The sequence below is a fragment of the Lycorma delicatula genome, chromosome 9, assembly GCF_047948215.1.
Source record: "Lycorma delicatula isolate Av1 chromosome 9, ASM4794821v1, whole genome shotgun sequence".
Taxonomy (NCBI): domain Eukaryota; kingdom Metazoa; phylum Arthropoda; class Insecta; order Hemiptera; family Fulgoridae; genus Lycorma; species Lycorma delicatula.
In genome coordinates this window covers 81,260,428-81,287,659 of record NC_134463.1, presented here as the reverse complement: position 1 = coordinate 81,287,659, position 27,232 = coordinate 81,260,428, and the positions used below count along the sequence as shown (strand labels likewise).

At 28.6% G+C, this 27,232-nt stretch overlaps 1 protein-coding gene across 5 annotated transcripts in view; it reads right to left on the bottom strand.

Annotated features, from left to right (window-relative positions):
* Positions 1-635: 635 nt before the first annotated feature.
* The window catches only part of lovit (loss of visual transmission), a 127,335-nt gene continuing 100,738 nt past the window's right edge, over positions 636-27,232 (bottom strand). For all 5 annotated transcript variants that reach the window (XM_075376048.1, XM_075376050.1, XM_075376049.1 and 2 more), the window contains 3 exons: positions 21,049-21,179; positions 16,845-17,019; positions 636-1,054 (listed from right to left, as the gene is read on the bottom strand). In XM_075376048.1, coding sequence (XP_075232163.1) covers positions 824-1,054; positions 16,845-17,019; positions 21,049-21,179 — 537 coding nt within the window. In that variant the 3' untranslated portion in view covers positions 636-823. The remainder of the gene's footprint in view (positions 1,055-16,844; positions 17,020-21,048; positions 21,180-27,232) is intronic.

Genomic DNA, 27,232 nt, shown 5'->3' with positions numbered 1-27,232 from the left:
ATACATCTAATGAAATTTAGTAAACAGCTAAATATTTGTGCAAAATTTCATTTTTTGTTGAATGGGTTTTCGGGGTATGAGGTAAAAACTGTTCAGAAATAATGTTAAATATCCCCCCCACCACTATATTTCATCGTCTTAAAACTTTGAAATTTTAAATAACTTAGTAAACATTTTCATTATACTACAGCTCAATTTTCTTCAACTTCTACACAAAATTTAAAAAATTCAAAACAGCAAAAACTATACCTTCCCCTTTTTAATTTTATCCAAAATCTAATGCCATCAGTGCCCCATATACAGAAATGTTTTGAACCATTTTCAAAGAAATTATGTTGATCCATAAAATCATAAATTTATTTGATTCTGTTGTGGATCATTAATAACTATGTAGATGTTAATCAAAATGTAGGCCAATACATGTATATACATCTGGAAGTTTTTATAACGGGTTTTTTTTGTTTTTTTTTTTAACATTGACATTTGCTAAAACGTTGATAACCAAAATTTTGGCTGTACAATATACTTAACTTATATAGTTACACTGCTGCAGCATTAGTTACCAAGAAAGTAAGATATCACTGAAATCGGTTCATTTGTAAAGAATTTAGTTTAATATATACAAAAAATATTAGTTTGAGTTGAATCAAGAACATTCACCTTTATTTAAAGTCACTTACAAATTAAAACTGTACACTTTTACATTTTTCAACGTACATTTATTGAACTTAATTTATAATACATATATTATAATTTTTTTACAGATATTTATAAACAAGATGGTTTATTTATTAATTTAATTTTACGTTATTTTTTAAAGAAGTTAAAGATCGAGGTACATAACTTGTGTCGCTGTAATTGCACCACAAAAAGCCAGAAATGATGCTACTCCAGCTACTGCAGTAGTTGAACCAACAACACTGATTATGGTACCCATACATATTGATAACATAAACTGTGCCATAAATACCATTGAACTAACTATTGCCACATCTGTACCCAGCCCCCTTAGTCGTGTCATTGTAACAGATTCTCCTGAAGCACCAACTTCAAACTGAAATCAAATAATAATAATTATTTTTATTATGTAATATTATCTGTAACATTATCATTATAATATCATATATGATATAAATACGTATGATAGATATATGATACAATATCGTTATGATATCATGTGTATCATTTTATTATTACTGCCAAATAATTAACAACATTCATATTTTCCAAAAAATTTACTCAGTTTTCAAGCTCTTTAAATTTTTTTATATAATTCATTATTATAATGTTACGAGGACAATATTTTTGTTTTCACAATATAAAAACACTTAACTTCAAATATTATTTTTATTTTCCTCCCTTTTTTAGAATTCCAAGCCATAATAAACTATAAATAAATAAATAATTTATTATAGTCTTGATAGGTAAGACAAAAAGAGGTCATGTGAAATATAAAAAAAGAAGTAAAATCTCACAAACGTGTTTTCTTCAGAAAGTATATTGGATAGGTTGGTAAACTGGGAAGTGAATGGAAAGAGGCCAAGAGGAAGGCCAAGAAAAAGATGGTTAGATAAATCTAAGGAGGATGTTACTAGTACCAATGAAGGAATAGAAAGAATTATTGAGAAGAAATGGTAGAAGGATGGAACGAGATAACTATCTACAATCCCTTATCATATCTAGAATCCTAAAGAAGTGGAAGAAGAAGAATTATGAATATATAACGTACAACAAATAAAGAGTGTAACTAAAAAGCACACCTGATTCATTTTCAGATACTAAGTATCAAAATGTTCATTTTGGTATGTAGAATCAAAAAATGAATTCCAGGTACACTAATTATAATCTGTATAACAAGTATAAATTTATCAATATACATGTAACATACAGGAAAATGACAAAACCATAGTAATTAATGCTTTTAATTCGTATATAGAAAATGACATTATATGGAATCATTGTTTTCTAGTGCAAACAACAAATCCTAAATTATGTAAAATGTTTGTTATCGTACAGTTTATTTGTTTATATTCATTCATAATGTTCTGCTGTTGGGGTAAATCCTGTCACAGCTGCTTCTCTCCACCTTGTTCTATCTTTTGTTAATCTCTTTGTTTTCACATATTTTTCCTTTTTCCATAATCCCATCCCTCATTTGAAATTTTTTCCTTCCATTCATCAAGCCTTCTATTGCATTCACTAATAAATAAATACTTTCTTCCCATACAATGTCCTAGCCAATTCCTTTTCCTATAGTCAGTCACATTTAGCATTTTCCTGTTTTCTCGGATACTACTTAATATTTCTTCGTTTGTTACATTTCTTGCCATCTGAAATTTTTTGTCAATCAGCACCATAGTCACATCCCAAAAGTCTTAACTTATTTTTTGTCAGCCTTTCTCATCGTCCACGTTTCATCTTCATAGAGAATCACACTCCAAATAAAATATTTCATTAATCTCTTCCTTAACACTACGTTTAACTTTCCACACAGCAGTCTTCCCTTCTTATTAAATGCTTGCTTACTTCTTGATATTCTTGATTTAATTACTTCTGTGCAAGTCAGATCGTCAATCTCCTCATGTACTAAAATTTCTTCACCTGCTCTAAAACTTCAAATTTACTCAACACAACAATGGTTGTATGTGAAAAAATGGTTTCACATGTTTAGCATACGACAAGCCCATCCTCTTACATATCCAGAAAAATTTTGGTCATCCTTGCCATAAGTAAGTGTTGGTCATATCAAAAATTGTTTCAGAGAAAGGTTTTCAGGTAATGTTTAGAGGACCAAAGATCACTTTAAACTGATTCGATACTGTGTCTATTAAGGTAGGTATAGTTATTTTGTCTTCAAAACCCCATTTTTTCCACTCCCTGAGCCAATAGTAGGTGATATCAAAAAACTTTACTGAAATAAGTTTTAGGCCCTTATCCAAAGAACAATAGGAATTTAATAACTAAATAATAGTGGAATAACTAACTAGATAGTGGAAACCAGAACACTGGTATGCACTATCTAGTATTCAAATCCGTAAAAAAGTTGTTCTTGCTTTTGCTAGGATTTGAACCTTAGAACTCTCGACTTCAAAGTCAGCTGATTTGTAAACCACTAACCAACCAGGTGGGTTTACCAATTAAGCGTGCTACACTTCAAGATCTGCGAAATCGAATTCTTACAGCAGTGAATTCAATAACCAGGGACCAGTTACCAGTAAAAATAATTTGGGACCAATTAAAATAATTAACTGTTATTTATAAATATCGATTTTTACATCCTTGTAAGAAGTAAAGGAAGTATTGTGATCGCGAAAAATTTCGGTTTTCAGATTTCAACGGAAATTTCCAGTTGACGGTGAACCATTTTGACTATTTCCGGCGTGACGTCTGTACATACGTCTGTGTGTATGTATCTCGCATAGCCAAAAACTATTAAGCGTAGAATGTTGAAATTTTAGATTTAGGACTGTTGTAACATCAATTGCACCTCTGATTGTAAAAAACGTTTTACAATAAATAATAATTCAATAACAACAATATAAAAAAAAAAATATGAAAAAAAATCAGAAGTTATTAGTGAAATAAAATTTTATGTACCTTTCATTTAAAAAAAAGGAAATGAAGTCGGATTCGAACTGATGTGCCTTCCCCTTATAAGAGCCAAATATTTCATTAATTAAAATTTTATTTGGCTATAACTCTGGAACCAATGAAAATAAGTACCACTTATGATACATCGTTGAAAAGCTCTCAATGAGGACTTATTGCTGCAATTAAGAAAAACTACAAAATCCGAATACAATAAAAAGGGGAGGTGCCCTTTTGAAATAAGTTTTAGGCCCTTATCCAAAAAATCGTAGGAACTTAAAACGAATTCGATATTTTACTTAATAAAAAGTTATAGCAACATTTTTTTTTTTGTTTAGAAAAAGCCAGCCCATTTTCACCCCTATGGTTTGATTTTTGCCATTAACAAACTCGACCGAGATTTTGAGTCGAATTTTTATTACGGAATAATTTGAAAATGATTGGCGCAAAATTACAACAGTTATCGTGTGCACAAGAAAGTGAAATATATATACTCGTGTGTGTGTGTGTGTGTGTGTGTGTGTGTGTGTATATATATATATTAAACTTTTGAGCTGACGGTGATTTTGGGGTCTGGGGGATGTGAAACGCGAAGATATGTCAAAATTTTCCAGAAGTTGAATCATGGTACCCATTACAATAGGTAGTTTCTTGTGAAATCGATCTTAAAAAAAAGTTAAAAAAAAAACAAATGAAGTTGGATTCGAACCAATGTGTCTTCCCATTAAAAGATAAAATATTTCATTAGTTAAAATTTAGTTTGGCTATAACTCTGGAACCAGTGAAAATAAGTACTGGTTATGATATATCATTGAAAAGCTCTCAATGAGGACTTATTACTGCAGTTAAGAAAAAGTCCAAAATCCAAATTTTTAGGATTTGGGAGTTTATGGACACGTATGGTTCAGTTGATTGCAATCAAAAGGGAAGGTGCACAACTAGATGTTACAACAGTCCTAAATCCAAAATTTCAACATCCTAAGACTAATCGTTTTTTAGTTATGTGCATTATGTATGTACAGACATCATGCCGTAACTGGTCAAAATGGATTCAGGGATGATCAAAATGGATATTTCCATGGAAATCTGAAAACCAAAATTTTTTGCGATCACAATACTTTCCTTACTTCGTACAAGGAAATAAAAATTAGGTTTTTAGTACACGATATAATAAACTGATTAGAAAATTGCTGGTTTTCTTTAATGACTATTTTTTATTTCATTTGAAACAAAAGTAAATTATAATATAATTTCAATTAACATCCGTTTGCCTCGTTCAAATTAACGTCTAATCTATGCATCACTGACAGAATAATAGCACTAACTTTAATGAAACTAATAGGATTTTATTGAAGCCCCTATTGTTATCTAGACTGTCATAACTTTGAATAATCACAGAATATTTTGAAGAAAAATAATTTTTCCTCATTTACTTGAAAGGATACATTTTTTGAAGACAAAAAATAATAATTTAAAAAATCTTTTAATAGCATGATGAAGTTGAAAAAACTTTAAAGTTATTAAAATTAACAACTTTCAAAATAAGAACCTTTTCTTCCGTAGGACCTTTTGGAACGAATTAAATACCTTTTTCAATGAAGTTATTGCTGCACTGTTATAAATAGTTTTAAAAAATCAATAACCACCTAAGTAATTAAGTGAAAAATATATCCTGTTTTCCATTTGTTAAATGTAGACAAAGGTATAATTAATTTTGTTAAATGTCATGTGTTTCTACATTTCACGTTGTTTATGATCTTGGTTTGTAAGTGTTGCACAAAATTTCTATTTGATTACTGACTATATTTATCTTTTATTTTTATAAACCAGTTTTCAAAAGTTATTTCTATTTTTGTTTGTAGTACTTATATGTATTCCTTAAGTGGTGAATATATGTCAAGTCATCTGCTTATAAGAAAAATGGAAAAACCGTTATGTTACTATCACATATATGTTATCATTAAAGTAAAATTGTAAAAATTGTTAAAATTGATCCAACTTGAAAAATTAAAAATATATTATCTGTACAAATTATAAGTTTTCAAAATTCTGAATGCAAGTTCCAAGCACTGTTGGTGAAACAGATTTTTTTTATTTCATTAGAAAAGAATTACTAAGATACTAAAATTAAGGTAAACAAGATTTGTTTAAGTTTAGAATGATTAGTCCTACTTGATACAAATTGTTATTGTGATATCTTGCTCAGGTGAATTTAAGTAAAAATTTTAAAAGTAGAATAATTTATGAAAATAAAGCCTCTAACAACTTTTGTAGATTTTTTTTTTTAATTTTGATTGGTGTTAGCCTTTATTTGCTGATAAGTAGGTGTTCTGGTTAAAAATTCTAGATTCTCAATCAGGTATACATAGATTTATTGATAATAATCTGGCAGTTTTTTTATTCAGCTCATTTTCCTTGAAATATGTATATATAATCATGTCTTAAATTATTATAACAAAAATAAAATATTATTGACTGGAAAACATGTTATAATGTAAGGGTCGAATTTAACAACCATTATATAACATATTATGTCATTTTTAAATTCTCTTTGATCTGTACCAATTATCCATAACATCTATTATCGTTGTTGTACAATTAATTAAACACAAACAATCCCTTTTGATTAACTGAACCATAGTACAGACCAATACAAGTTTATAATAGAACAATGATACAGGTATTGTAGTGTGGCACGTAGCTGCATACATGTGAACAATATTCTATATAGAGTTTATTTTTATTTTCAATTTCAGTTACTGTACAATATTCTTAGTACTATTATTAGAATTAACAATAGTATACACTTTGTTCAGTGTAAAAAGATTGTTCTATCTCTTTGGTTATTAACAATTACATTTACATTAGTATATATTTTAAACAGTACACCATTACATGTTTATTCCCAAGTAATTTACAATTATACATATATTAATGAGAGATTACCTCTGATAATATGGTTACATGCACGCATATAAACTCACAACACATTCATACAAATAAGATAAATTTAAAAAAAATTATATTTAGTAAAACATAATTGCCATCTTCCCATCTTGATGTGAGTAAAGACACATATAGAAATTTTCTATAAATATATATAATTAAAAGGTTATATATATATATATATATATATATGTATCTGGTATTTCATGAATTATCTGACAATGTTGTATAAAGTGTCAAATAAATATACTGTTATAAAATTTACCTATTTATTCCATGAAATAACTAGTTTTTTTTTATAAATTAACTGATAAGTAGTTAATTTAAAAAAAAAAACCATTTGACATTACAGCTATATCTGTTGAATAGTAAAGAATAACAAGCATGATAATGCTTGAAATAACAGAATATAATGTAATAGTTGTGTTTAACTGAATTTTAAATTTTACAACTTACGATTATATAAAAATGTTATTTTATTTTATAAAAATAAAATTGTACCAGCAGGCTACATAAGCCTGCTGGTAAAAAACTTACGATGCTTAAAAACTATTACAGAAACTTTACCCAAAACTCTCCAAAACACAGACTCTGATTGACGGTTAGCAACAAACTAATAGGATTAGGAAATTCAACATGCATACTTATTACAAAACAGCCATAATGAATTCAAATAAAAATTCACGTACTGTCTTTAAAACTTTAACAATAAGGCAATCATTATGTAAAATAATTAGTTAATTTGTAGAATGCAATAATTTTATACACTTTAACTGATTCACTCAGTTAATTCATGAAATATCTTGTTATTTTATGAAATAACGGGTTCCACACTTCTATAACACAATGTTACTGTTCTACAACAATAACATATATATATATATATTATTTCATTTCCCACAAAATAAAGTACATTACTTTGTTATTTTACAATATCTGCCCAGTTGGATTTAATACATGCAAAACCATATGATAAAAGTAGCTATAATCATAAATCTGAGAGAATAATTTTTCATTTCCATTCCCAGAACAGAGCGACGATGCCACTATTCATGGTGAATATCCAGTGCATTACAGTGGGTTTGGCATGACAATACAGAACATAATATTTGATTCATTGAAGAAAACGATAGGAAATACTTCTAATTTTCCTTAGCAAGCTTGGCATAGGATTGTTATGTCAGTGTCCTTTTTAGGAGTGATTGGTATTATCTCAAAACAAATCACCTTTAAAGGTTATCGGTTAAGGCACCTTAACCCATAATAACCTTTAAAATGAGAATGAATGCAGAAAGATGGGAATATCTCTGCATTTATTATAATAAATTGTAAAATAAATTATTATTATAATTATAAATTACATTGTTTTATTATCTATATTATATATAAATCAATGTTTGTTTGTCTGTCTGTTCCAACTTAACTCGAGATCTACCGGACAGATTTGTCTAAAATTTTTCACACCTACACTTTGAAGCTCTGCGGTGAACAAAGGCTCATTTTTTTGGACCTCTAACATAACGGTTGCGAGTTATCGGCGTTAAAGTTACTTTAACGTTATACAATTTTGATATTTTTGCATTTAAATTTTCAAAATTACTTTGATTTTCAAGAAAAATTTAATTTTTAGCTAACATTTTTTGAAAATGACAATTGATCTAACAGCTAACATTGATCAATTTTGAAGAGGGCTAAATTTTTAACGTACAGTTATTCCTAAGTTTCAATTGATTTAGCCACATGCATATGTAATTTTTACGATTCATTCATTTACAATTTTTTACAGCTGTTTAAAAACATAAATAAGTAGCTGCTTTTGTTTATCATCTGTGTGTTACCAATTTAAAGTCTGTAAAGGATAGCTGAGTAAAAATGAACCCTAACTAAGAAAAGTATTGTATTTATTTAAAAGTGATTCATGTAAAAAGGTTGAAGTTATTTTTCCCGACTGTATGCAAACATTAGAAGGTGGGGGATTGAGGGAGGGTTTCCCCCCTCAGTTAAAAAAAAAAAATAAAAATCATGTTGGTTTTTCCTAATTATCTACTGAAAATGTTTTCACAGTTGTTATATGGGAGTTATTTTTTGAGGAGGTATTCATGTTGGTAAATGAAAAAAAATGGATTTTCTGTTATCGGATAACGTATCTAAATTGAATGAAATTTTTTTCTAAAAAACATTAAGCTCTTAACCTGGAGTAAAGTTGATAACATCAAAAATTTTCCAGTTGAAAAAAGAACTTTGGAAACCTGAAAAACCAAAGCGCCAAGCGAAATGAGGCCTGGCTGGGAAGTCCGGCAAAGCCGGGCCGAGCAGCTAGTATTTAATAAAACTTTACTTGTATAAGTTTTGAGCTCTTTTAAAAAGATGAAGATTTTGTCTTTTAAAAAGTTTTTACAAAATGACTTCCATATTCAGAAATAATTATATAATGAAATGCCAAGAACATTAATCAATTTTTCAATTTTTTTTTTATAACCACAACTCTCAGTAATCTATTTGATATTTTTTGGTGATGTAGGCTATAAATCTTTAATTATCATGCAATGTACCCAAAGTAAGCTTTAGAGAATCTGTAATGATAGTTTGATAGAATGATACCGAATATTTACTTAAGAATATTACTTAAGATACAGCACAAATGCTGATGTAGATATAATATAATTATCATATATAAATATGTAAAACAGTGATATTAGTACTATTTATACAGATACAATAACATTTAATTCACTAAAAGTTGACAAATTATAGAAGTATCATCTTTTAAACTAATTTCAACTAAATCAAATGAATACAGTGATGTTATAAAATATTCATAATTAATTTATTAAAAATTAATTTTAAAACATCATTAAAAAACAACATATGATTTTATTTGTCAGAACTCTCAATTTGTATGAAATATAAGTACCATTATGTAATAAATCCACTTTAAGTTTACAACTACTTTACTCTACATTGCTCTACTCTTCTCATCGCATATAAAGTGAGTAATTCATATAGCGTTATTGCTGAATAGCCTAAAATTTCAGAAGTAAATATGCACATTGCATATTAATAAGATCACATATATGTATTTTCTAAACTTATTATTCATGATATCTACACCTCATGTTTATTATTTTTTTTAAGTGTTATTTTCATTTTATTTACGTTGCCTATTTTCTTATTTATTTTTTTTTCAATGATAATCAATGTCTATTCAGGCATCACAATTGATCAGCATATCTGTTAACTCACAGGTTGCTTTAGTTTTGTACCTGACCCAAACTTAGAATATAAAGCACTCAAAATGTACATATGAGAGTGCACGTCTTTCTCTAGATCAGAAATAGTTTATTTCTATTTACTTTCTTGAATGTTGTTTTACAAAAAATAAGTAACCTGAAGTAATTTAAATAACCTAAAATTTTGACCATTTTATCTAAAATATTTTTTATTACAACAGTCATTGTTTTAATTTTCCAGTAATTCTCTTTATATCAAAAGATACTCATACAGGCAACACTTATTACTTCATAATAATATTGACTGATACATTTCTATCAAAAAATAAACTACATATTTATTACAAATAATAAATTTTAAAAACTTTTGAAATAAAAATGTTTGAAAGGTCTGGTTGTTTCTCTCGATCCAATAATGAGTTCAGAAGCTTCAGAAAAACTGATATCTTAAGGGTTACACTTTATTCAGGCAAATTCAATATTTAACTTTTTTAAAAGCTAACTATTATGTAAAAGTTTAATATTTAAAGGCTGTTCTAGATGGAACCAATTTAAGAACGATGATATAAGAAAATAATTAGATATATTCTCTCTTATTGAATAAATTGCACATTACAAGAAGAATTGGCTTCAGCATATATCTAGATTGATAACAATAGAAGGGTTAAGCAAGTGATTAATTATAAACCAACAAGAAAGAGAAGTGTGGGAAGACCGTTGAAGAGGAGGTTATGATTTCTGCTTAAATTTAGTACAGGTTTAATGCATCCTTTTCTTTTTAATATATCTATATGAAGTAATATCTTTGTACTTCTTTCTTAATTTACAATTACCATTGACTGTCATGGCCATTAACCGATAATAAATATCAATAGCTCATAGTGAAACTGCACCTAATGTAGTTACTGTGATGATCTTTTTTGATCATCTTTGATGATCTTCATTGAAATACAGTTTATTAAATATGGCTCTAGCTTCTGACATATTATATGTTTACTTCACATCTTTCAATTTCCAGGATACTACTGCTTCAGTTGTTCAAATATTGCAGAATCATTAGATCTAAGAGATTCATTTTACCATCTCACCAAAAAATCAAATGTATTCAGACTAATTAATTTAAAATATTAAGAGATTTTAAATCTATTTTGATTTTGGTTCATTCAGGATTTCATTACTTCATTCATTTTGATTAAATAGTTTTTTTTAGATAACATCCTTTATACATACCATTTACTCTTTAGAAAGTATAATATTTATTCAGGAGGATAAATAAGTTACAGAATATAATTTTATACTAAGAAAATTAACTCTCCCCATTATTGTTGATTGTAATAGAATCTTTTACTTAATTAAAACTGTAGCGTACATAAACTTTTTCATCATATGAATTAATGTGAGTCAAGGTCATTTAATGTATGGGGTAACAAAGTATTTTATTTACTTTAGTAGCTTTTATACAGCTTATTTATAAATAATTTATTATAATAAGACATATTTGACCTCACTAATTTTCTATTTTATATTTTAAAATCATTAATTTTAAATCTTCACAATATAAATGAATTTATTTTAAAATTCATCATAAGATGGCCCATTTTGAAATCACAAAATATTATCGATTACATTAATCTGAAATTTGCAGCAACAAAAATCACTGAATTTTGTTATGTAAATAACTTTTTTAAATTAGTATTTTCATATTCAACCTCGACACCTGGCGGTAAAAGAGAATATAAATAAGAAAGAAAGATTTAAGCATTCTAGTTCTAAGAATGTTTTGAATCCATTACTCTAACTTACTTTGAATGAGATTCATAAACATATAATAAAATTGATATGCTTTCTTGATTATACTAAAATGTTCCATCACATAAATACTTTTCTTTTTTTCTTTTATTCTTTTTGAAATAGAATTCATCACTGAGAGTACAATATTTTGGTTTCAAAATTTAATAAGTAAATTACTGTATACTATTGTCACACTTTAATAGAAATCTTGCGCTTTGTTAATTTAGTTTTCATACATACTATTAATTGCATCCATCTTCAACTTTCAGCTTTGAGTTTTATTTCTTATGTACTATATTATTTCCGTAGTCCCCATTAAATTAAGCAAGCATTCCCTTGTCTGAATATATAATTTGTATTTTATTTCTTTAGTTTTTTCTAAACTCATGAATTTAATTTACACCCATTTATAAAGATAACATTATAAATCTACCAAACCCACAAAACAGTTGCACAATAAGTAGTAAAAGTTGAAAGCAAAAAGTAAATTCATAGCTAATCTAGTTATTCAATTGCTTCATTTTCTCTACGAGTTATAGATTTCAAGTAACATAATTTTCTTAAATTAGATTCATAAAAACACCTCCATCTTCTTTGATTAAAAAATTTTTAAATTATAAACTTATAACTTCAAATGTTAGATAAAATTTGGGAACATTAAAACTCAGAAAAATCAATTGGCGAAAAATAGTAGTTCCCAATCAGTTATTATTTTTTGGTAGTTCTATACATTATAGGTACAGCTATAATTAAAAGTACACCTTTCACACTATTTTTTTTTTTAATTCCTCCTAATACTAGATATTTTATTTGTATTCAACTGATATTATGAAAATTCCAGTCTAATTAACAAAAATTGGTAATAAAAGAACAACCAATTGTTAAAAATGATAAGACAAGACCAGTTGCTGATATGAAATAGATGGTTTTCAAATTTTTATAGTATAATCATCATACATTTAAAAAAAAATTGTTTTGTGGAAGACTGTTTTTGACTTGTTAATAAACATGTATAACATTTCAGGTTGATAAATAAAAGGAAAAGTAATTTTTTAAATCTTGAGAATCAGTACTTTTGAAGATATTTAAAACTTCTTGTATAAAGTATGAATTTTGTAAAACTTTAAGACTTTTTTGTCTATATGACTTTAAAAGCTGTATATTTTCAGTTTATGGAAATGGAAACAATAAATAAATAATAATAATTCTATATTAGTAAAGTAATTTTTTTTATTTATTTGTTTGTTTAAATTCAGTATCAGCCAATCGAATTTGTTAAAGTTATAATAAGACATTTATTAAAGTTATAATATTTGTTAAGACATATAATTTACACTTAAATATACCTAAAACACAAAATGATAAAACTTGATGGTTATACAAACCTAAGAAAATGAGATTTTAATTTTTCCTATACTTTTGTCCTTGATAGTCTGTGACAATATTAATTTATAAATATAAACTTTTATAGCAAAAAATTTCATAACTTACTTCCCAGGTGCTGATAACGACACCTTATTTTCTGCTCAGGAAAAATCTTCTTTCAAAATATTTCTTTCAACTATGTTCAGAAACTCATTAAAAGTATTTAATATTAAAAATATGTTTTGTTACAAAAATTTAATCCAGTTTGTTATTGGAAAAACTTTTAAATTTAATTATTAAATAATTACATTTCCTCTTGAAAAATAAATTACTGTATTAGTTATGTAACAATTTTTTTCTTTATATATATTATAAATCGGTAATAAAACCAGAAGCGATATATGCAGCAGAAAAACTATTTCACCTGAACTAACAATCAAAGATCAACACGCTTGAGAAAATCAAAAGAATGATTGTATGATCTTGCATCACCAAAAAATACCAGAAAGATGGGCAGTGGTGGATCGAGCCCAACAAAGTCACATACAGAGAGATTGAACCCATCATTGATACCATGTGTAAGAGGAGACTAAGATTCTTTGGATACATGTGAGGATGCAAGATTCGAGACTTTTGAAACAGTTGATACAGTAAAATCTCGACTTTAAAAACACCAAGAAAGGATGCAGATGGATCAGATAAGAGAGGATCTGAAGGAAATTGATCTTACACTAGAAGACACCACAGACAAGATAAAATCAATTCACTTTACACTCCCAAGAAAGAAACTCACAACACGAATATTTTCAACACCAGAAATGACACAGAGATTTGAATTTATGTAAAAGTACTGGGAAAACCATAAGGACCAAACAGTCCCTTCAAAGAGATTTGAATAATGAACTGACTAAAGTGATCCTATGCAGCCATAAAAGATGAAGAAAAAAGATTCACTAATTTTATTTTTGTATCTAGAATATAGCATATCATAAAAAACTTAAATTTTACAAAAATATTTTTGTAGATTTCTAGGTAAGATGTTACCAAGTAAGATGTTACCAAGCAAAAGTGATTTCCCATATGTTGTTGGGAACAACACATGGAAATAGTAATCTGGAAATTAAAGGTTGTGAAGTAAAGATGAAATGCTGATAGTTAATTCACATTTTAAAAATTGGATCTCATTGATTGTAAAACTTAAAGGGAAAGACATAATATCATTAATGCCTTTTTTCTGGAAGGTTCAGGGTTCAAAACTAATTAAGCTTGGCGTTTTTCAAAATTACAAAAACTGTAAAAAATCTACTCTCATTATAAAAAAGCAGGTAGTATGTAAGTAAATAGTAGTAAGTAGCAAGTAGTCATTATAAAAAGTACTTTTAGTTTATTACATGCTTTATAAATTTTTTAGTGGATTATATTATGTCACCAAAAATACAAAAAAAAAAGGAAAACTTTCTTTAATAACTAAAGTAATATAATTCCTCTTGATAATAGATAAACTAAAACTGATGATTTCAAAATCATCTGATGATTTAATTTTATTTTTTTATTAAATGATTTTAAAAAGAAAATTATATTAATGGACTCATTAAATTTATTTTATCTTTATTACTCTCAGAATTATCTAGATACCGCTATAACTACTATGAGTTTAACAATATTTAATTGTATCAAGATGTTTAAGCTAAACAGCGCTTTAGAGAATACACGTAGTTCAATTTTGCCAAGAGACTGCTGTTCTCTGACACTTGTCTTAATGAAAGAGAAACCACGAGGATCAAATTTAGAGCAGGTAGTAGTCTCACAGTTGATCTTATCCTGTCCTGAATTTTAAGTAGGTGTGTTCATCAATATACCAGTAAGCGCTTTACAAGGTGATTAACTTTACTACTAAACTATGTTTAACTTTGTAACAGTGTTATCAATAAGGATTTAAATTCACATCAGTTAATTATTTTTCATAATATTCTCCCTTAATACAATCTAAAGTCTATTTTGTGGATTTAATACATGAACAAGATTATTATATTATTTTTATGTCAAACCAAACTAAATTTAAGATCCCATATGATAGAAGATTTTAACTTGACATAAATGTAATTCTCAGAAATATAATAAATAGGTCACTCTTTCCAATAAAATAATTATGTAGGTACTTTTCAACATTCTACTCATGCTTTATTGTGTTACAAAGGAGCATTTAAAATTTACAAAAATTTTATTAAAACTTACAGAAACTTTCAACTTTTACAAAAATGTACTTAAAATGATACTTTAGTGAATTGTTGAAAGAAAAATCCTCAATTGATTACAGATTTAGCCAATGACTCAAAGGCTTCTTGTACCTTCCATTTTACCACTCCTCCTAACATACTTTTTTCACTTCAATGATTCTATTTCCTGCAGACTCCTTCGTATCTGGATTTGTTTTAAAGATAATATATATTTTTAAAAAATATATAAAAAAATTTTTTTTTGCTTGCAAAACCCAAAATGATTCAGTCTACTCTGTTGTGCAAACATACTCCATGGGATAAGTCATCTGATACAGAGATGAAAATAAGATCCACCCAGAGAAAATAAAATTTATTAGAAGTATTCTAGGAAAAGAAAATAAGATTATGTAAAATATAAGGAGATCTGATAAAAAAGGAAGTTGGATTAGAAAGCACATTGGAAAAGCAAGTAAGTTTGTTTGGGAATTTCAAATAAATGGATGAAAGCATACCAAAATAACTGTTAGGATGTAGAAGACAGTTTATTGTTTGTTTTTTTTCTCAAAGAGTAATGAATAAAGTGATAAAAATATAAAAAGAAGAAAGAAGTAAAATTGTGAAGGTATGGAGAATGATGATAATAGGAGAAATAGTGATAAATGTACTCAGTATTAGATTTTTATCTCGTTCCTAACCTATAAAGTTGAATACAGGATATAGGACAATAAGAACAGTTTGTAATAAAATTTATCAAAAGCAATACACTGACCTGAAGGGCGTTTTTACATAATCATAACAGCTTAAAAGCTTAAATCTATTTATATATAAAAATGAATGTTTGTCTGTCTGTATGTCTCATATGCCTTCCTAAATCCTTCATCCGATAGCGATGAAACTTTTGGGGATTGGTTGGACGCATGCCAGTGAAGGTTTCTGAATTAGTTTGGACCTGCTAGGTGGCGCTGGCGTCGAGATATTTCAAAAAATTGTACTTATGGTCCGATTTGCCTCATATTCAGAATACATGGAAAGAATTATCTCTGCATAAAATGAACCCAGTAGATGGCGCTGGGGTTGAGATATTTATAAAAATTATATTTATTGACCGATTTGGTTCATATTCAGAATATGAATATTAGTTACGTGAAAAGAAATATTTTTTCAAAAACTATACCCGCTAGGTGGGGGCCGGTGTTTAGATATTTACGAAACAAACTAACAAATATACAGACTTTTTTATTCTATATATATATATATATATATATATATATATATATAAAAGGCATGTTCATATGTGTGTCCGCTAAAGGCCAAAAAACTAATGAGCCAATTTACTTGCGGGCAAAAGGGAAAAAGGGAAAATGGAAAACGGGGCAAAGGGAAAAAGGTGGAAAGAGAAAACGGGAAAGGGTAAAAAGGAAAAACTGGGAGAGGGGGAGGGAGTAGTTGGAAAGGGAAAAGGGGAAGAAGAATAAGTGAAAGGTAAATTTTGTGAAGCTCAGTTTTTTAATTTTTTTATCAAATTTTCAATTGTGTTCATTTAAACTCTCTCTCCCCCACTCACTCTCTCTCTCTCTCTCTATATATATATATATATATATATATATATAGAGCAATAGCGAAGCATTGCCGGGTCTGTTAGTAACTAATATAAACTAACCTAACATTATGTTAAACAATTTATAATAGTATCTGGCATAATTACTGTATTATGTTGATGATAATGTGCAACCAGTAGATATGGCATTGTAAAAACAGTTGAATACATTACACCTGCTGTCCATGAGAACAATATTACACCTATTCTATGCGCAGTTACAGCCATCAGAAACATTCCAGTTGAATAGAAGAGTAAACCACCTACATATACTGGTTTTGCCCTGTAACATGATTAATTAACATAATATATTTACTTTAAATTTTTTAATTGAACATATTAATTTATATGTTTAATTTTAAATAATAAATTATATATATAATGTTTTAGATGAGAATATAAAACATGATTTATAATTCATGTTTTGTATGCTTTATTAATCAAATGTGCACAGCAATCAAAGATTATATATATTTTTAGTATCTATATTTGCTTGTTGCTTGCTATAGACTGAACTTTTAAAGAACGGATTTTTATGAAACAAACTCCAAATGACTTTTTATTTCAAAAGTTTGCTGAAATACATGAAAATTAAAAAGATTGATAGCTAGTACAGAAACTTATAAAACAAACATTACTTTTTTAAAGTAAAAAATTGTGTTCAACATTAAATTAGACAATCTTTAAAACACTTAATTTTTTTTTTTTAAATGAAATAAAACTAAATTAAAAATAGTTTACATGAAAATTAAAAAAATTTATCAACCAGTTCATAATAGTATGTATGTATAAATTCACTGGTTTTCAGGAAATTTATATGATAGAAACCCAAAGTAATTTTTTTTAAATGTATTGCTTCAACTATTTTTTATAAAACAAAAAACACCATAAAACATAATTTGTAAGCTGATTAAAACTTATGACATACTGAAAGTATGTTCATAAGTTATATGTATTCATAAGTTGTTATTTCAATACTGAAAGTAATTGAAATAACCATTTTTAAGACTTTTTCAAAACCAAAGCAATCAAAAATATTTTATCATTTTAATTTTTGTCAAGACTTTTGCGTGATAATTTGAGTGATAATTTTGAATGATAATTTTGAGAAAAAACTTTAAAGAAAAATAGCTGTGAATAATGGTTACCAAATGAGTCTAATTGATCAACTACTTCAGAATAAATTATACAAAATTGCAATTACCAAATTTTTACCTTCTCAATTAATTCATTCCAACAAAAGAAATTTCACACACTCACTTATATAGTTAGACCCGCAGAGAAAATTAGTAAATTTTTCAGAAACAACAATTTTTATAATGTTTTCAAATCTGATAATTCTGTTATAAATTCATTAAGAGTAACAAAAGTAAAACTAATAAACTTGAAAAATTCATAGTTTACAAACTTAAATGTAGTTTTTGTGATAAAGTTTGTATTGGACAGATAATAGATCTTTGGAAAGTGTATAAGGGGACCACACAAATCTTGTTTTCCCAATATCAAGAGGATTTATAATTATGCCTAACATTTAATTAATGAAATTCATTAATTTTTAATGTAATTTCATAGTATTTAATGTAGGGAACAAAGGTTTGAAACTGAACCTTTTAGAGTCATTACAAATTAATAAATTTAAAAAAAATTCTAATTTACTTTTAAATGATTAATTAGACTTGAATAGTTTACCATTATTAAATTTATAAATGTGAGATGGGCTTCATATCTTATTGTAACGCCCCTTTTTCTGAATTGAATAATAGTAATTACTGTTAAATTTATACATTACTTATACATGTTTGCACTCCCTATTGTAATTCTTTATCTTTATATATTTTATCTTTTGGTATATGTTTACCTTTTTCTTTATATTATACTGTTAAGCTTTTTTATTCTTTACATAACATCTGAGGAAGGTAATGTGTACTAAAACAGTTGTCTTTTTTTGAATAAATGTTGTGAAAATCATAAAATGTAGTCTATTTTCATTTTCTTTTTGAAAGAAATTTGAAGTTAGAGAAAAGATAATTCTATTGATTACACAGTCAAAAGAAATGCAATGAAAAGCCTTATGGCAATAAAAGACTGATAAATGCTTCCAATAATGGAAACATTGCTAGGATAAGTGTGTTACATCAGAATGGATTTACTTTGAAGGAAACAAGTCATTAACCTATAGTCCTAAATACCTAAATAACCTACTTACCTAAAGAAGTATCGTTTTATTTAAATTAAAAGTGGTTAAGTCCACATAAAAATAACAAACTTAGTACAATACCAAGATAAAAATATTTGAACATGTTAAACAATAAAGTCAATATAAAAAAGCTGACAGCACAGTTGTAGGACTTTCCCATCAATGCTGCTTTTTTCTGATGCATGACTTACACAAACAACTTAATTTAAAATATTTATCATTTTATTTAAATATATTTTTTGTTTATTTAATTCGATGATTCTAACTAAAGTGCGTGCACATACTGTAGTTCATTCGTATGGATGTGGGAGTATTAGTGGTCACTTTAAATACTTTTTACACTTTAAATATTATTCATTTATTTAATTTTACCGCTCACCTGTGACATCATAATGTAGCAGACAACTACAGCATCTGTACACTAGCGCTCCTTTTGGTGAGAGCAGGTACTAATGATGCAGTATATCCGCTTAGCCACGAGTTTATTTAAAGCATTTTTTGGGATGGGGGTGCGATTTTGGAAATTTTATTTTTTAATTGTTAACAAATGTGCCTAAGAAAACTAATATCTAATTAGGTGAAATTTTTTGTAGATATTTTAATTTTTTTAAATATTAACAAATGTGCCCAAGAAAAATATGAAATTAGGTGAAATCTCATGATACTGAAGCTGACTTTGCTCTACAGCCTTACCTCCTTGACCATTTAAGTAGAAAATTTAATAGTATCAATGCCCCCGATATAAAAAAGTTTGGTCAAAATCGGTCAAGTAGTTCTGGAGATATAAGGTGATTCAGAGGGCAACATCGAACATACACATGTACATATGAAAATTTCCATTCGGTTTTTGGGGTTCCTTAGGTGTCAAAATGTAAAGATCCAGTGAAAACCGCATATACCCAAATTGAACCAATTAGTTTCCCTTCTAAAGTTACAGCTCTGCTATAGCGCTAGACAGGAAAGTAAAAAAATTCAGTATGCAGCATTAATGGAATTAATATGTCTATATGTTATTTGTACATGTCAAACAAGGATACTGGATATGGTATTAAATTAAAGATTCATCAACAGGGTAATATTGCTCATGTAAAAAAAAAAATGTATATAATCTCATTTTAAATAAACTTTTGGGAAGTTGTTTAAATTAGATATGAACATTATCAACAAAAAGTGATAACAAAGGCTTAATGAAACCTTTTCTTACATGCCCAAGCATTGTTCTGCGTTATGAAAAAATAGTTATGTTATCTTTATAATAGTAATTTGTTTCCTTTTTTTATTAATATTAATATTAATTAAATAAAAGCTTTTTTAAGAAATAATTTTTTATATGTAATCAAATATATTTTTGTAATTTTTTTTTTTGTATTTTTTTTAAGACTAAAAAAAGTAAAAATATTTATTTTTACTTATCAAAGTTATATACGTGTTCCAAATTTCAATCATTTTCATACTATAGTTCATGAGAAATGAACATTTTCAACTAAGTGCATGAATTTAGCATAGGGGTACCAGGTGGTGGCGTGGGGGGGGATGTCATATCAAATTCTGACGCCGTAGTGCTGTATTGCCATTGAAGTTACATACATGTACCAAATTTCATTGATTTTCATACGATAGATCAAAAGATATAGCAGTTGCAAGATTTGATTATTCCTAAAACGAGTTAAATAAAAGCTTTTAATGAGAATTTAAAATCTACTTAATATTGGTCTACACACACTAATAATTAATATTATTCAATAGTATTAATAGAGAACATCCCCAATTAACAACTTTTGTGAAAGCGGATAACATGGTAACCTTATAACAAATGGTTTCATGACAAGCAATAGCATAATGGAAATTAAAACATATAAAGAATGGTACAATATCAACAGCTGCAACCATGTTTATTTAACCCGTTCCTTTAAATTACTGAAGTTACGGACTGGGTGCAGTTTACAGCCAGCTATTCACAATTTTTAATAACTACTGTTGTAGATACTACTTATATATGGTAATAATCCAGCGGTCAATACAACATTTGTAGCCCAGTTTATTAGCATTAGCTAGACAGAGTTATTGAAATGAAGCATTATTAATTGATTAGGCTTACTGTTTTATGTAATTCACCTGTATCTTTTGATTAATTTTTCAATAATAGTTGAATAACATGCGCAAGATAATGAATACATTGACATTCCCCAACATCCAAATCGGACACCCTCTTCATATAATGTCTTCTCTAATGTACCATCTGGTGCCTGTAAACATATAGAAGCAATCTTTAATTAAACATGTTGATAATATTAATGTTTTTATTATTGCTTTTTATGACCTTAGACTTTCTACGTGTACATTTCAACAAGGAAGATAAAGTGAATAAAATTACTGATGATAAAATACCAGACTTGCTAAAATCAAACCCAGTTCAGTTACTCTAGAATCAAAATGTTAACTAATATACTAGTTTACACAATTTTTAATACTAGTATTGTATATAATTTCTAGTAAATTTAAATATCGTATTTTTTTATAGTTTTAGTGATTTTATCATTTTCAAAATTCCATTCCTTTCAATTCTGCCCTAATTTTTTATTTTAAAAACATTTACCAGATTCTACATCCTCAATCACATGCTTTATGTATTTAAATCTTCTTTCAATTTCTACCCACTACACTTTTTATTATAATTAATTAATGACCCTATGACATATACCTTTCTCATTTACCTTATCAGCAAATCAAAATCAGACAATGTAAAAGTATTGTTCCTTTTCAATGGGGATTAACATAGTAGCATTATGTTTATTCTCTTGAATTACCATCTCATTTGTGTTATAACTTTCAATTTGTTTTTTCGTATATGAACAATAATGGTTGATAAAATTTATACAACGTTTCTCTTTTTAAATAAAATTACTGTTACCAACGACTTATTGACACAGATTGAAAACTTAAGTTTTTATTTTTATAGGTTACTATTTTGGTTGTATACAACAGGAAAAGGCTAATTGTGGAATATTTTTAGAATCTTTTTTTTACATCATATGAAATTCGAACCATATTAATTTTTAAATAAAATCTATAGTTAATTGAAGACATAAACATTTTCGTGGCTACATTGTCAATTCTAAAATACGGCATGGTTGCTATGTTATGTTATTTATTCATCTTGCAAAAATCTTACAAACTCTGGAAAAAAATCTGCGTAAAACTTTAATGAAAATTTTGTCGTAGACCAATCTCATTGCACAAACTAAAAAATGTCATTGTCATTAGTGCATCTTTATTGTGGTTTGCTTTATCTGAAACTACTGAAGATGTGTTATTTTTATCAATTTTTTATCTTGTAACTAATTGTGTATTCTGCATTGGTACTTTGATCAGAATTTTACAATGGTTTCCTTTATCCCCCAAATGCAAATGCTGGAGCAGTTCCTTATTTTATCCATATGGAAGCATATCTATCCATTCCTGATTTGATCTGTATAATTTATTTTTATGTGCCACTCAGAATAAAAGATGTTTCTGTTTAAGAAATTTTCATCAAATTTGGTACACACACGTCAATTTCTGATCAAGAAAGCCTATTGATTTTGAATTTAATCTTCTTATAGAAAGTTGAAATCCGTCTTAATCCTCCTAAGAAGTAAATGTTTCAGGAAGCAGTACGCAATTCTCTTGTAATTCTGGCAAGAATTTTCTGATTCTTAAATCTTTGGGCTGAAAAAAAGCCTTGCATACTTACTTCTTTCTATCAACATATCTTTTTTCTTCAAACTTTATTTTTATCTGACAATGAGAACATGTTGCATGCTTTTATATAAGTATAATTGATTATAAATTATATTGCAATTCAATGAATCAAAATTAGTAATGTGAAGCTAATGTAAAATTCATTGACACACAGAAATTACATGGTTTTATTTTTTTTATTTGCACCCCACTGTGTTATATAAAACATGATAAAATAATGACAGATTTGTCACACTGAGTTATTCACATGGTCTATTATTTGACAATGCTGAAATACTTAATTTGATGTAACTTTAGTATGTATTCAATGTTTTCAACGCACAGTTCAATACTGTAGTTTGCATTATTATATCATATTACATCAAACAGGTACTGTTTAACTACAATTAATCTTATAGTTATTTGTCATTTATTATCTATATAAAAAGAAAATCTTGCTTTAAATAATTGAAACTTACTACAGCATCAAATTATTTGTAATAAGAAACTCATTACATCATACTAGCGATAGGACTAGTCACATAAAAATAATTTATATTCATTATTAGTTAGCTTTATATTTAAATGTGGTAAATAATAGTTTTTGCACAGTTACAATATGGTTAAAATTAAAACTGGATGAATACATTACTTTTAACGAGTTTAAATGATTAAAATTTGAGAGAGAATACGCTAATTTTATTTAGACATTTTGTTCATTAAAACTGGCTGATTAATCACAACAAAACAATAATTCAAATAAAGCAAACAATTGTTTTTGGCATCACACTGTTTATTCTATCAATTATATTATCCTTATAACTTAGGCTTACCACACATCCAGGATTAGCTCAGATAGTGCTGGTTTTTTAGTGCTATCCGGGGTTACAAAAATGTCTGGGGTTTGAGAATTTTATGACTGGCGAGGATTTTTTTTTATTTTAGACATATGTTTGACATCGCATTTTTAAACATTCTCTTATGACTGTGCGTCTCTCAGCCGACCTTGGACCAACCGCTGATGTCGATTTTGATGGAGGCATGGTTACCGGTCTCGCCACAACCTTTTACTTAGCCATTTGGCAACACAACAGGGGCAATGTGTTTATGTTGTTCTCTTGTGTGAAGTAACTTGTCTTCACATTTTTGATCATTTATATCTATTCATTTTTCATCTTAAACCCTCAGTGATTATCGAGAGCCTCCCCGAATGTTCTTCATCGTGCACATTAATTCTGTTATTTCTAAACCTTTCACACCATTTTTGGACGTTTCTTTCATTCGTTACATTATCATCATACACAGCAACCAACTGCCTATGGATTTCAGCCGAATTAACATTTTGATGGTTTAAGAAACATATGACTCCACGTATTTCACAGTCGGCAGCAACATCGATTTTGCTATTCATTTTATAACGTAATAAAAGATACTACGTGACAAATTACACACAGCAATGCAGTGTGTACATTACAAGCTTGGTTATGAACGATACAGGTTCGCCTAAGGAGAGAAGTTCTCCAGCAGTCTTTACTTTAGAGGTATCCCTCTTATTTAGCAGAAACTTCATGCACAATGACTTTTTTTTTTTTTTTATTAAAATACTTTTAATATACATTAAAAATAAGACACTTTCAATGATAATGTCATCATCAATTAGAATTATTAAAATTTTATACAACTTAATCTGCTTACTTGTCAGTAATAAAATGATTAAAACTAACTCAATAATATTCATAACTTTCTAGTTTTTATTATTATTGTTATTTATTTTTATTATATTACGCAATATAGTTTTTACAATTTTATTTAAATGTGCATTTAAATAACTTATTCAAAATACATTTTTTCATCGATTAGATTTTATGAATATGATTTTAAAATATTCAGTATTTTCCCTGATTTTTTTTTCCTTTACCTATGAATTTTTATTTGTTTATTATTATTATTTTCTATTTTTTTTGGACATCTCTACTATATTCCTATTAAGTATATGTTAAGCCATGTTATACAAATTTAATTTATAATTTTACCAAGCTTTGCGTTCTGTTAACATCATTATTATAAAATTTATATTTTCTCCTTTGAGAATATAAACCCAGTCATCTGTGAATGTATATGCTGTGACTAATTCATAATCAGCAACCAGCAAAAACTACTGATAAAAAATTGTATATACCATCTTACAGTGCAAGTGCACACTAAGAAGAAATTTTTAAAATTCCGATTTTAAAGGGTTAAAATGGAGTAACAATGAAATTTAATATTTTTAACAAATGAAGATATCAACTTGATTTTTGGTGTGTAAATCTTCAAGTAACTATCTAAAAACCAGTTTCTAGATTTTTCAAGATTTGGCCTTGAAAGAAGTGAAGAAAGGTAAAATATTTTAACAATGATCGCAGATTTTTCCCATTTCTGACTTTAATACTAAATTCAGTAGATTTGGGCTTGCAAATTCTAAATATCAAAAACAATTTTTGGTTATTTTTTTAATTTTGATTTTTTAAGGGTGCGGTGTATGGTACGGCGGCTCAACCAACACAGCCATTACCACTGTTACTATATGTATAACACGACTGGCTGCAGCTGCCTCCAGTTACTTGACTAAAAAACATAAAATAAAAAAAATTGACAATGGGAAACGCAAGTAACATATAGAACAGATGAAGCCACGATGGGGATGCTAGTTACATTATATATTGTAACAAGATCGGTATAGCGGACCTTTTTTCCCTGTTTAGCCTCCGGTAATTACCGTTCAAATAATATTTCAGAGGATGATATGTATGAGTGTAAATGAAGGGTAGTCTTGTACAGTCTCAGTTCGACTATTCCTGAGATGTGTGGTTAATTGAAACCCAACTACCAAAGAACACCGGTATCCACGATCTAGTATTCAAATCTGTGTAAAAATAACTGACTTTACTAGGACTTGAACGCTGGAACTCTCGACTTCCAAATCAGCTGATTTGGGAAGACGCGTTCACCACTAGACCTCCCGGTGGGTTGGTATAGCGGACTTGATTAACGGATTCCTACAAATTAAAAAGAAAGTAGTAGAAAATATAATAATGGGAGGAGTCCAGAAAGCAAATAAAAGGAACCCTTTTACTAAACGTAACAGGTCCGTTTAACAAAAGTCTTTTGTAATATTGCACACTGACACATCTAAACAGATGTTCTTTCCGTTCTTTCCGAAAAGAGTTACCAGACCAAGGTGTGGAATGCATGGGAAAAAAAGGGCTCGGTTGATCGTTCTCACGCTCAGTTGGGGTCTGGTCCCATAGGTAAAGAAGATAGGAGTATAAATACTGCAGGGAAGGCCAGTTAAAAATCATTTCCGCGAGGAGAGTGTGTGATGTGAGTCTGCGAGATTAGAGTCTGCAGATGTGAGTTCTGCTAATCAGTCCACAACAGTATTCTGCGAGAGGTGAGTGAAGGAGCAAATTTCGAGTATATGTAGGTTCAATGCAACTATGGTAACGTTACAAATAATGGTTCGGTTAGTTGCTATAAGACTATAAGTGAAAGAGATAATGTACTAAATTTCATTCATAAACTGTTAGGGTAGTTTTATTTGTGAACAGCAATGTTATTTTCAGTGAAAGAATTTTATACTTGTCTTATCTATGGTTGTTAATACAAGACTAATGGTTAAAAGTGTTACGACTGTTGGTCACGCTATGTGATATCCTTTAGTGACTGATTTAAGTGCGATTAGATGGATTTCCCCAAATCAGTATATCACACAGTTTCTGGTGCCTTTTGGGTGAGTTTGACCTAGGCTTCGTTTGGTGGTTACAAGCCAATGCCCGGAGTGTGGGACTGATAATACAGTGGAGCATGTCCTTTATATCTGTCCCCGATATGAGGTCGAACGTTCACGAGCTGTTAGGGAACTTGAGAGAATGCATTCCTTTTTGGATCTCCGTATTAACTGGATGATCCGCGAGGATTGGTCTATAGTGGCTGGTTTTCTTCGCGTCCTTGCGGTGTGTAGGTCTGCAGAGAGAGTTTAATCGGGGTATTTGATCGTGGTAGGATCCCGGGTGACTAGGGTTGTGACCTAGTCTATTGGATTGGTTGGAGGTAGGCGCATTGGCATCGTGCCACGGTTAAATTGGTATTGCTTGTGATTTGATTTTGGGCTCCCGCTGGCGGGGTATGGTAGCCCGGGGTCGTGGCTTCGTTCCGCCGGTGGCGGTCCCTGATTGTGACCTGGTAATGGCGCGCGAGGCTTCATTATGGGACCGGGTGAGGGTCCCCGGCTCGGACCGGAATGAGGGTACGTTCCTCTTGTTAGGTGGCCTAATTTGGTCGACTTATTTGGGCGTGGGTCTGAATTTCTATGTTGTGTAAAATATAATTTTTATTGGTATGAGTGTAGCACTGATTTAACTTACAACTCCTTCGCTTTGTGAAGTATTCACAGTCACGAACGGTGTTGTCAAATTTAGACTAGGCGCGGGGTCCACGGACTTGATTACTTAGTTTGAGGGAATCATGCTAGGTTAGATGTGAAGATGTCTGTTTGAGGCCTACGTGAAGGCAAAATTTGATTTGTATTTTACTGATG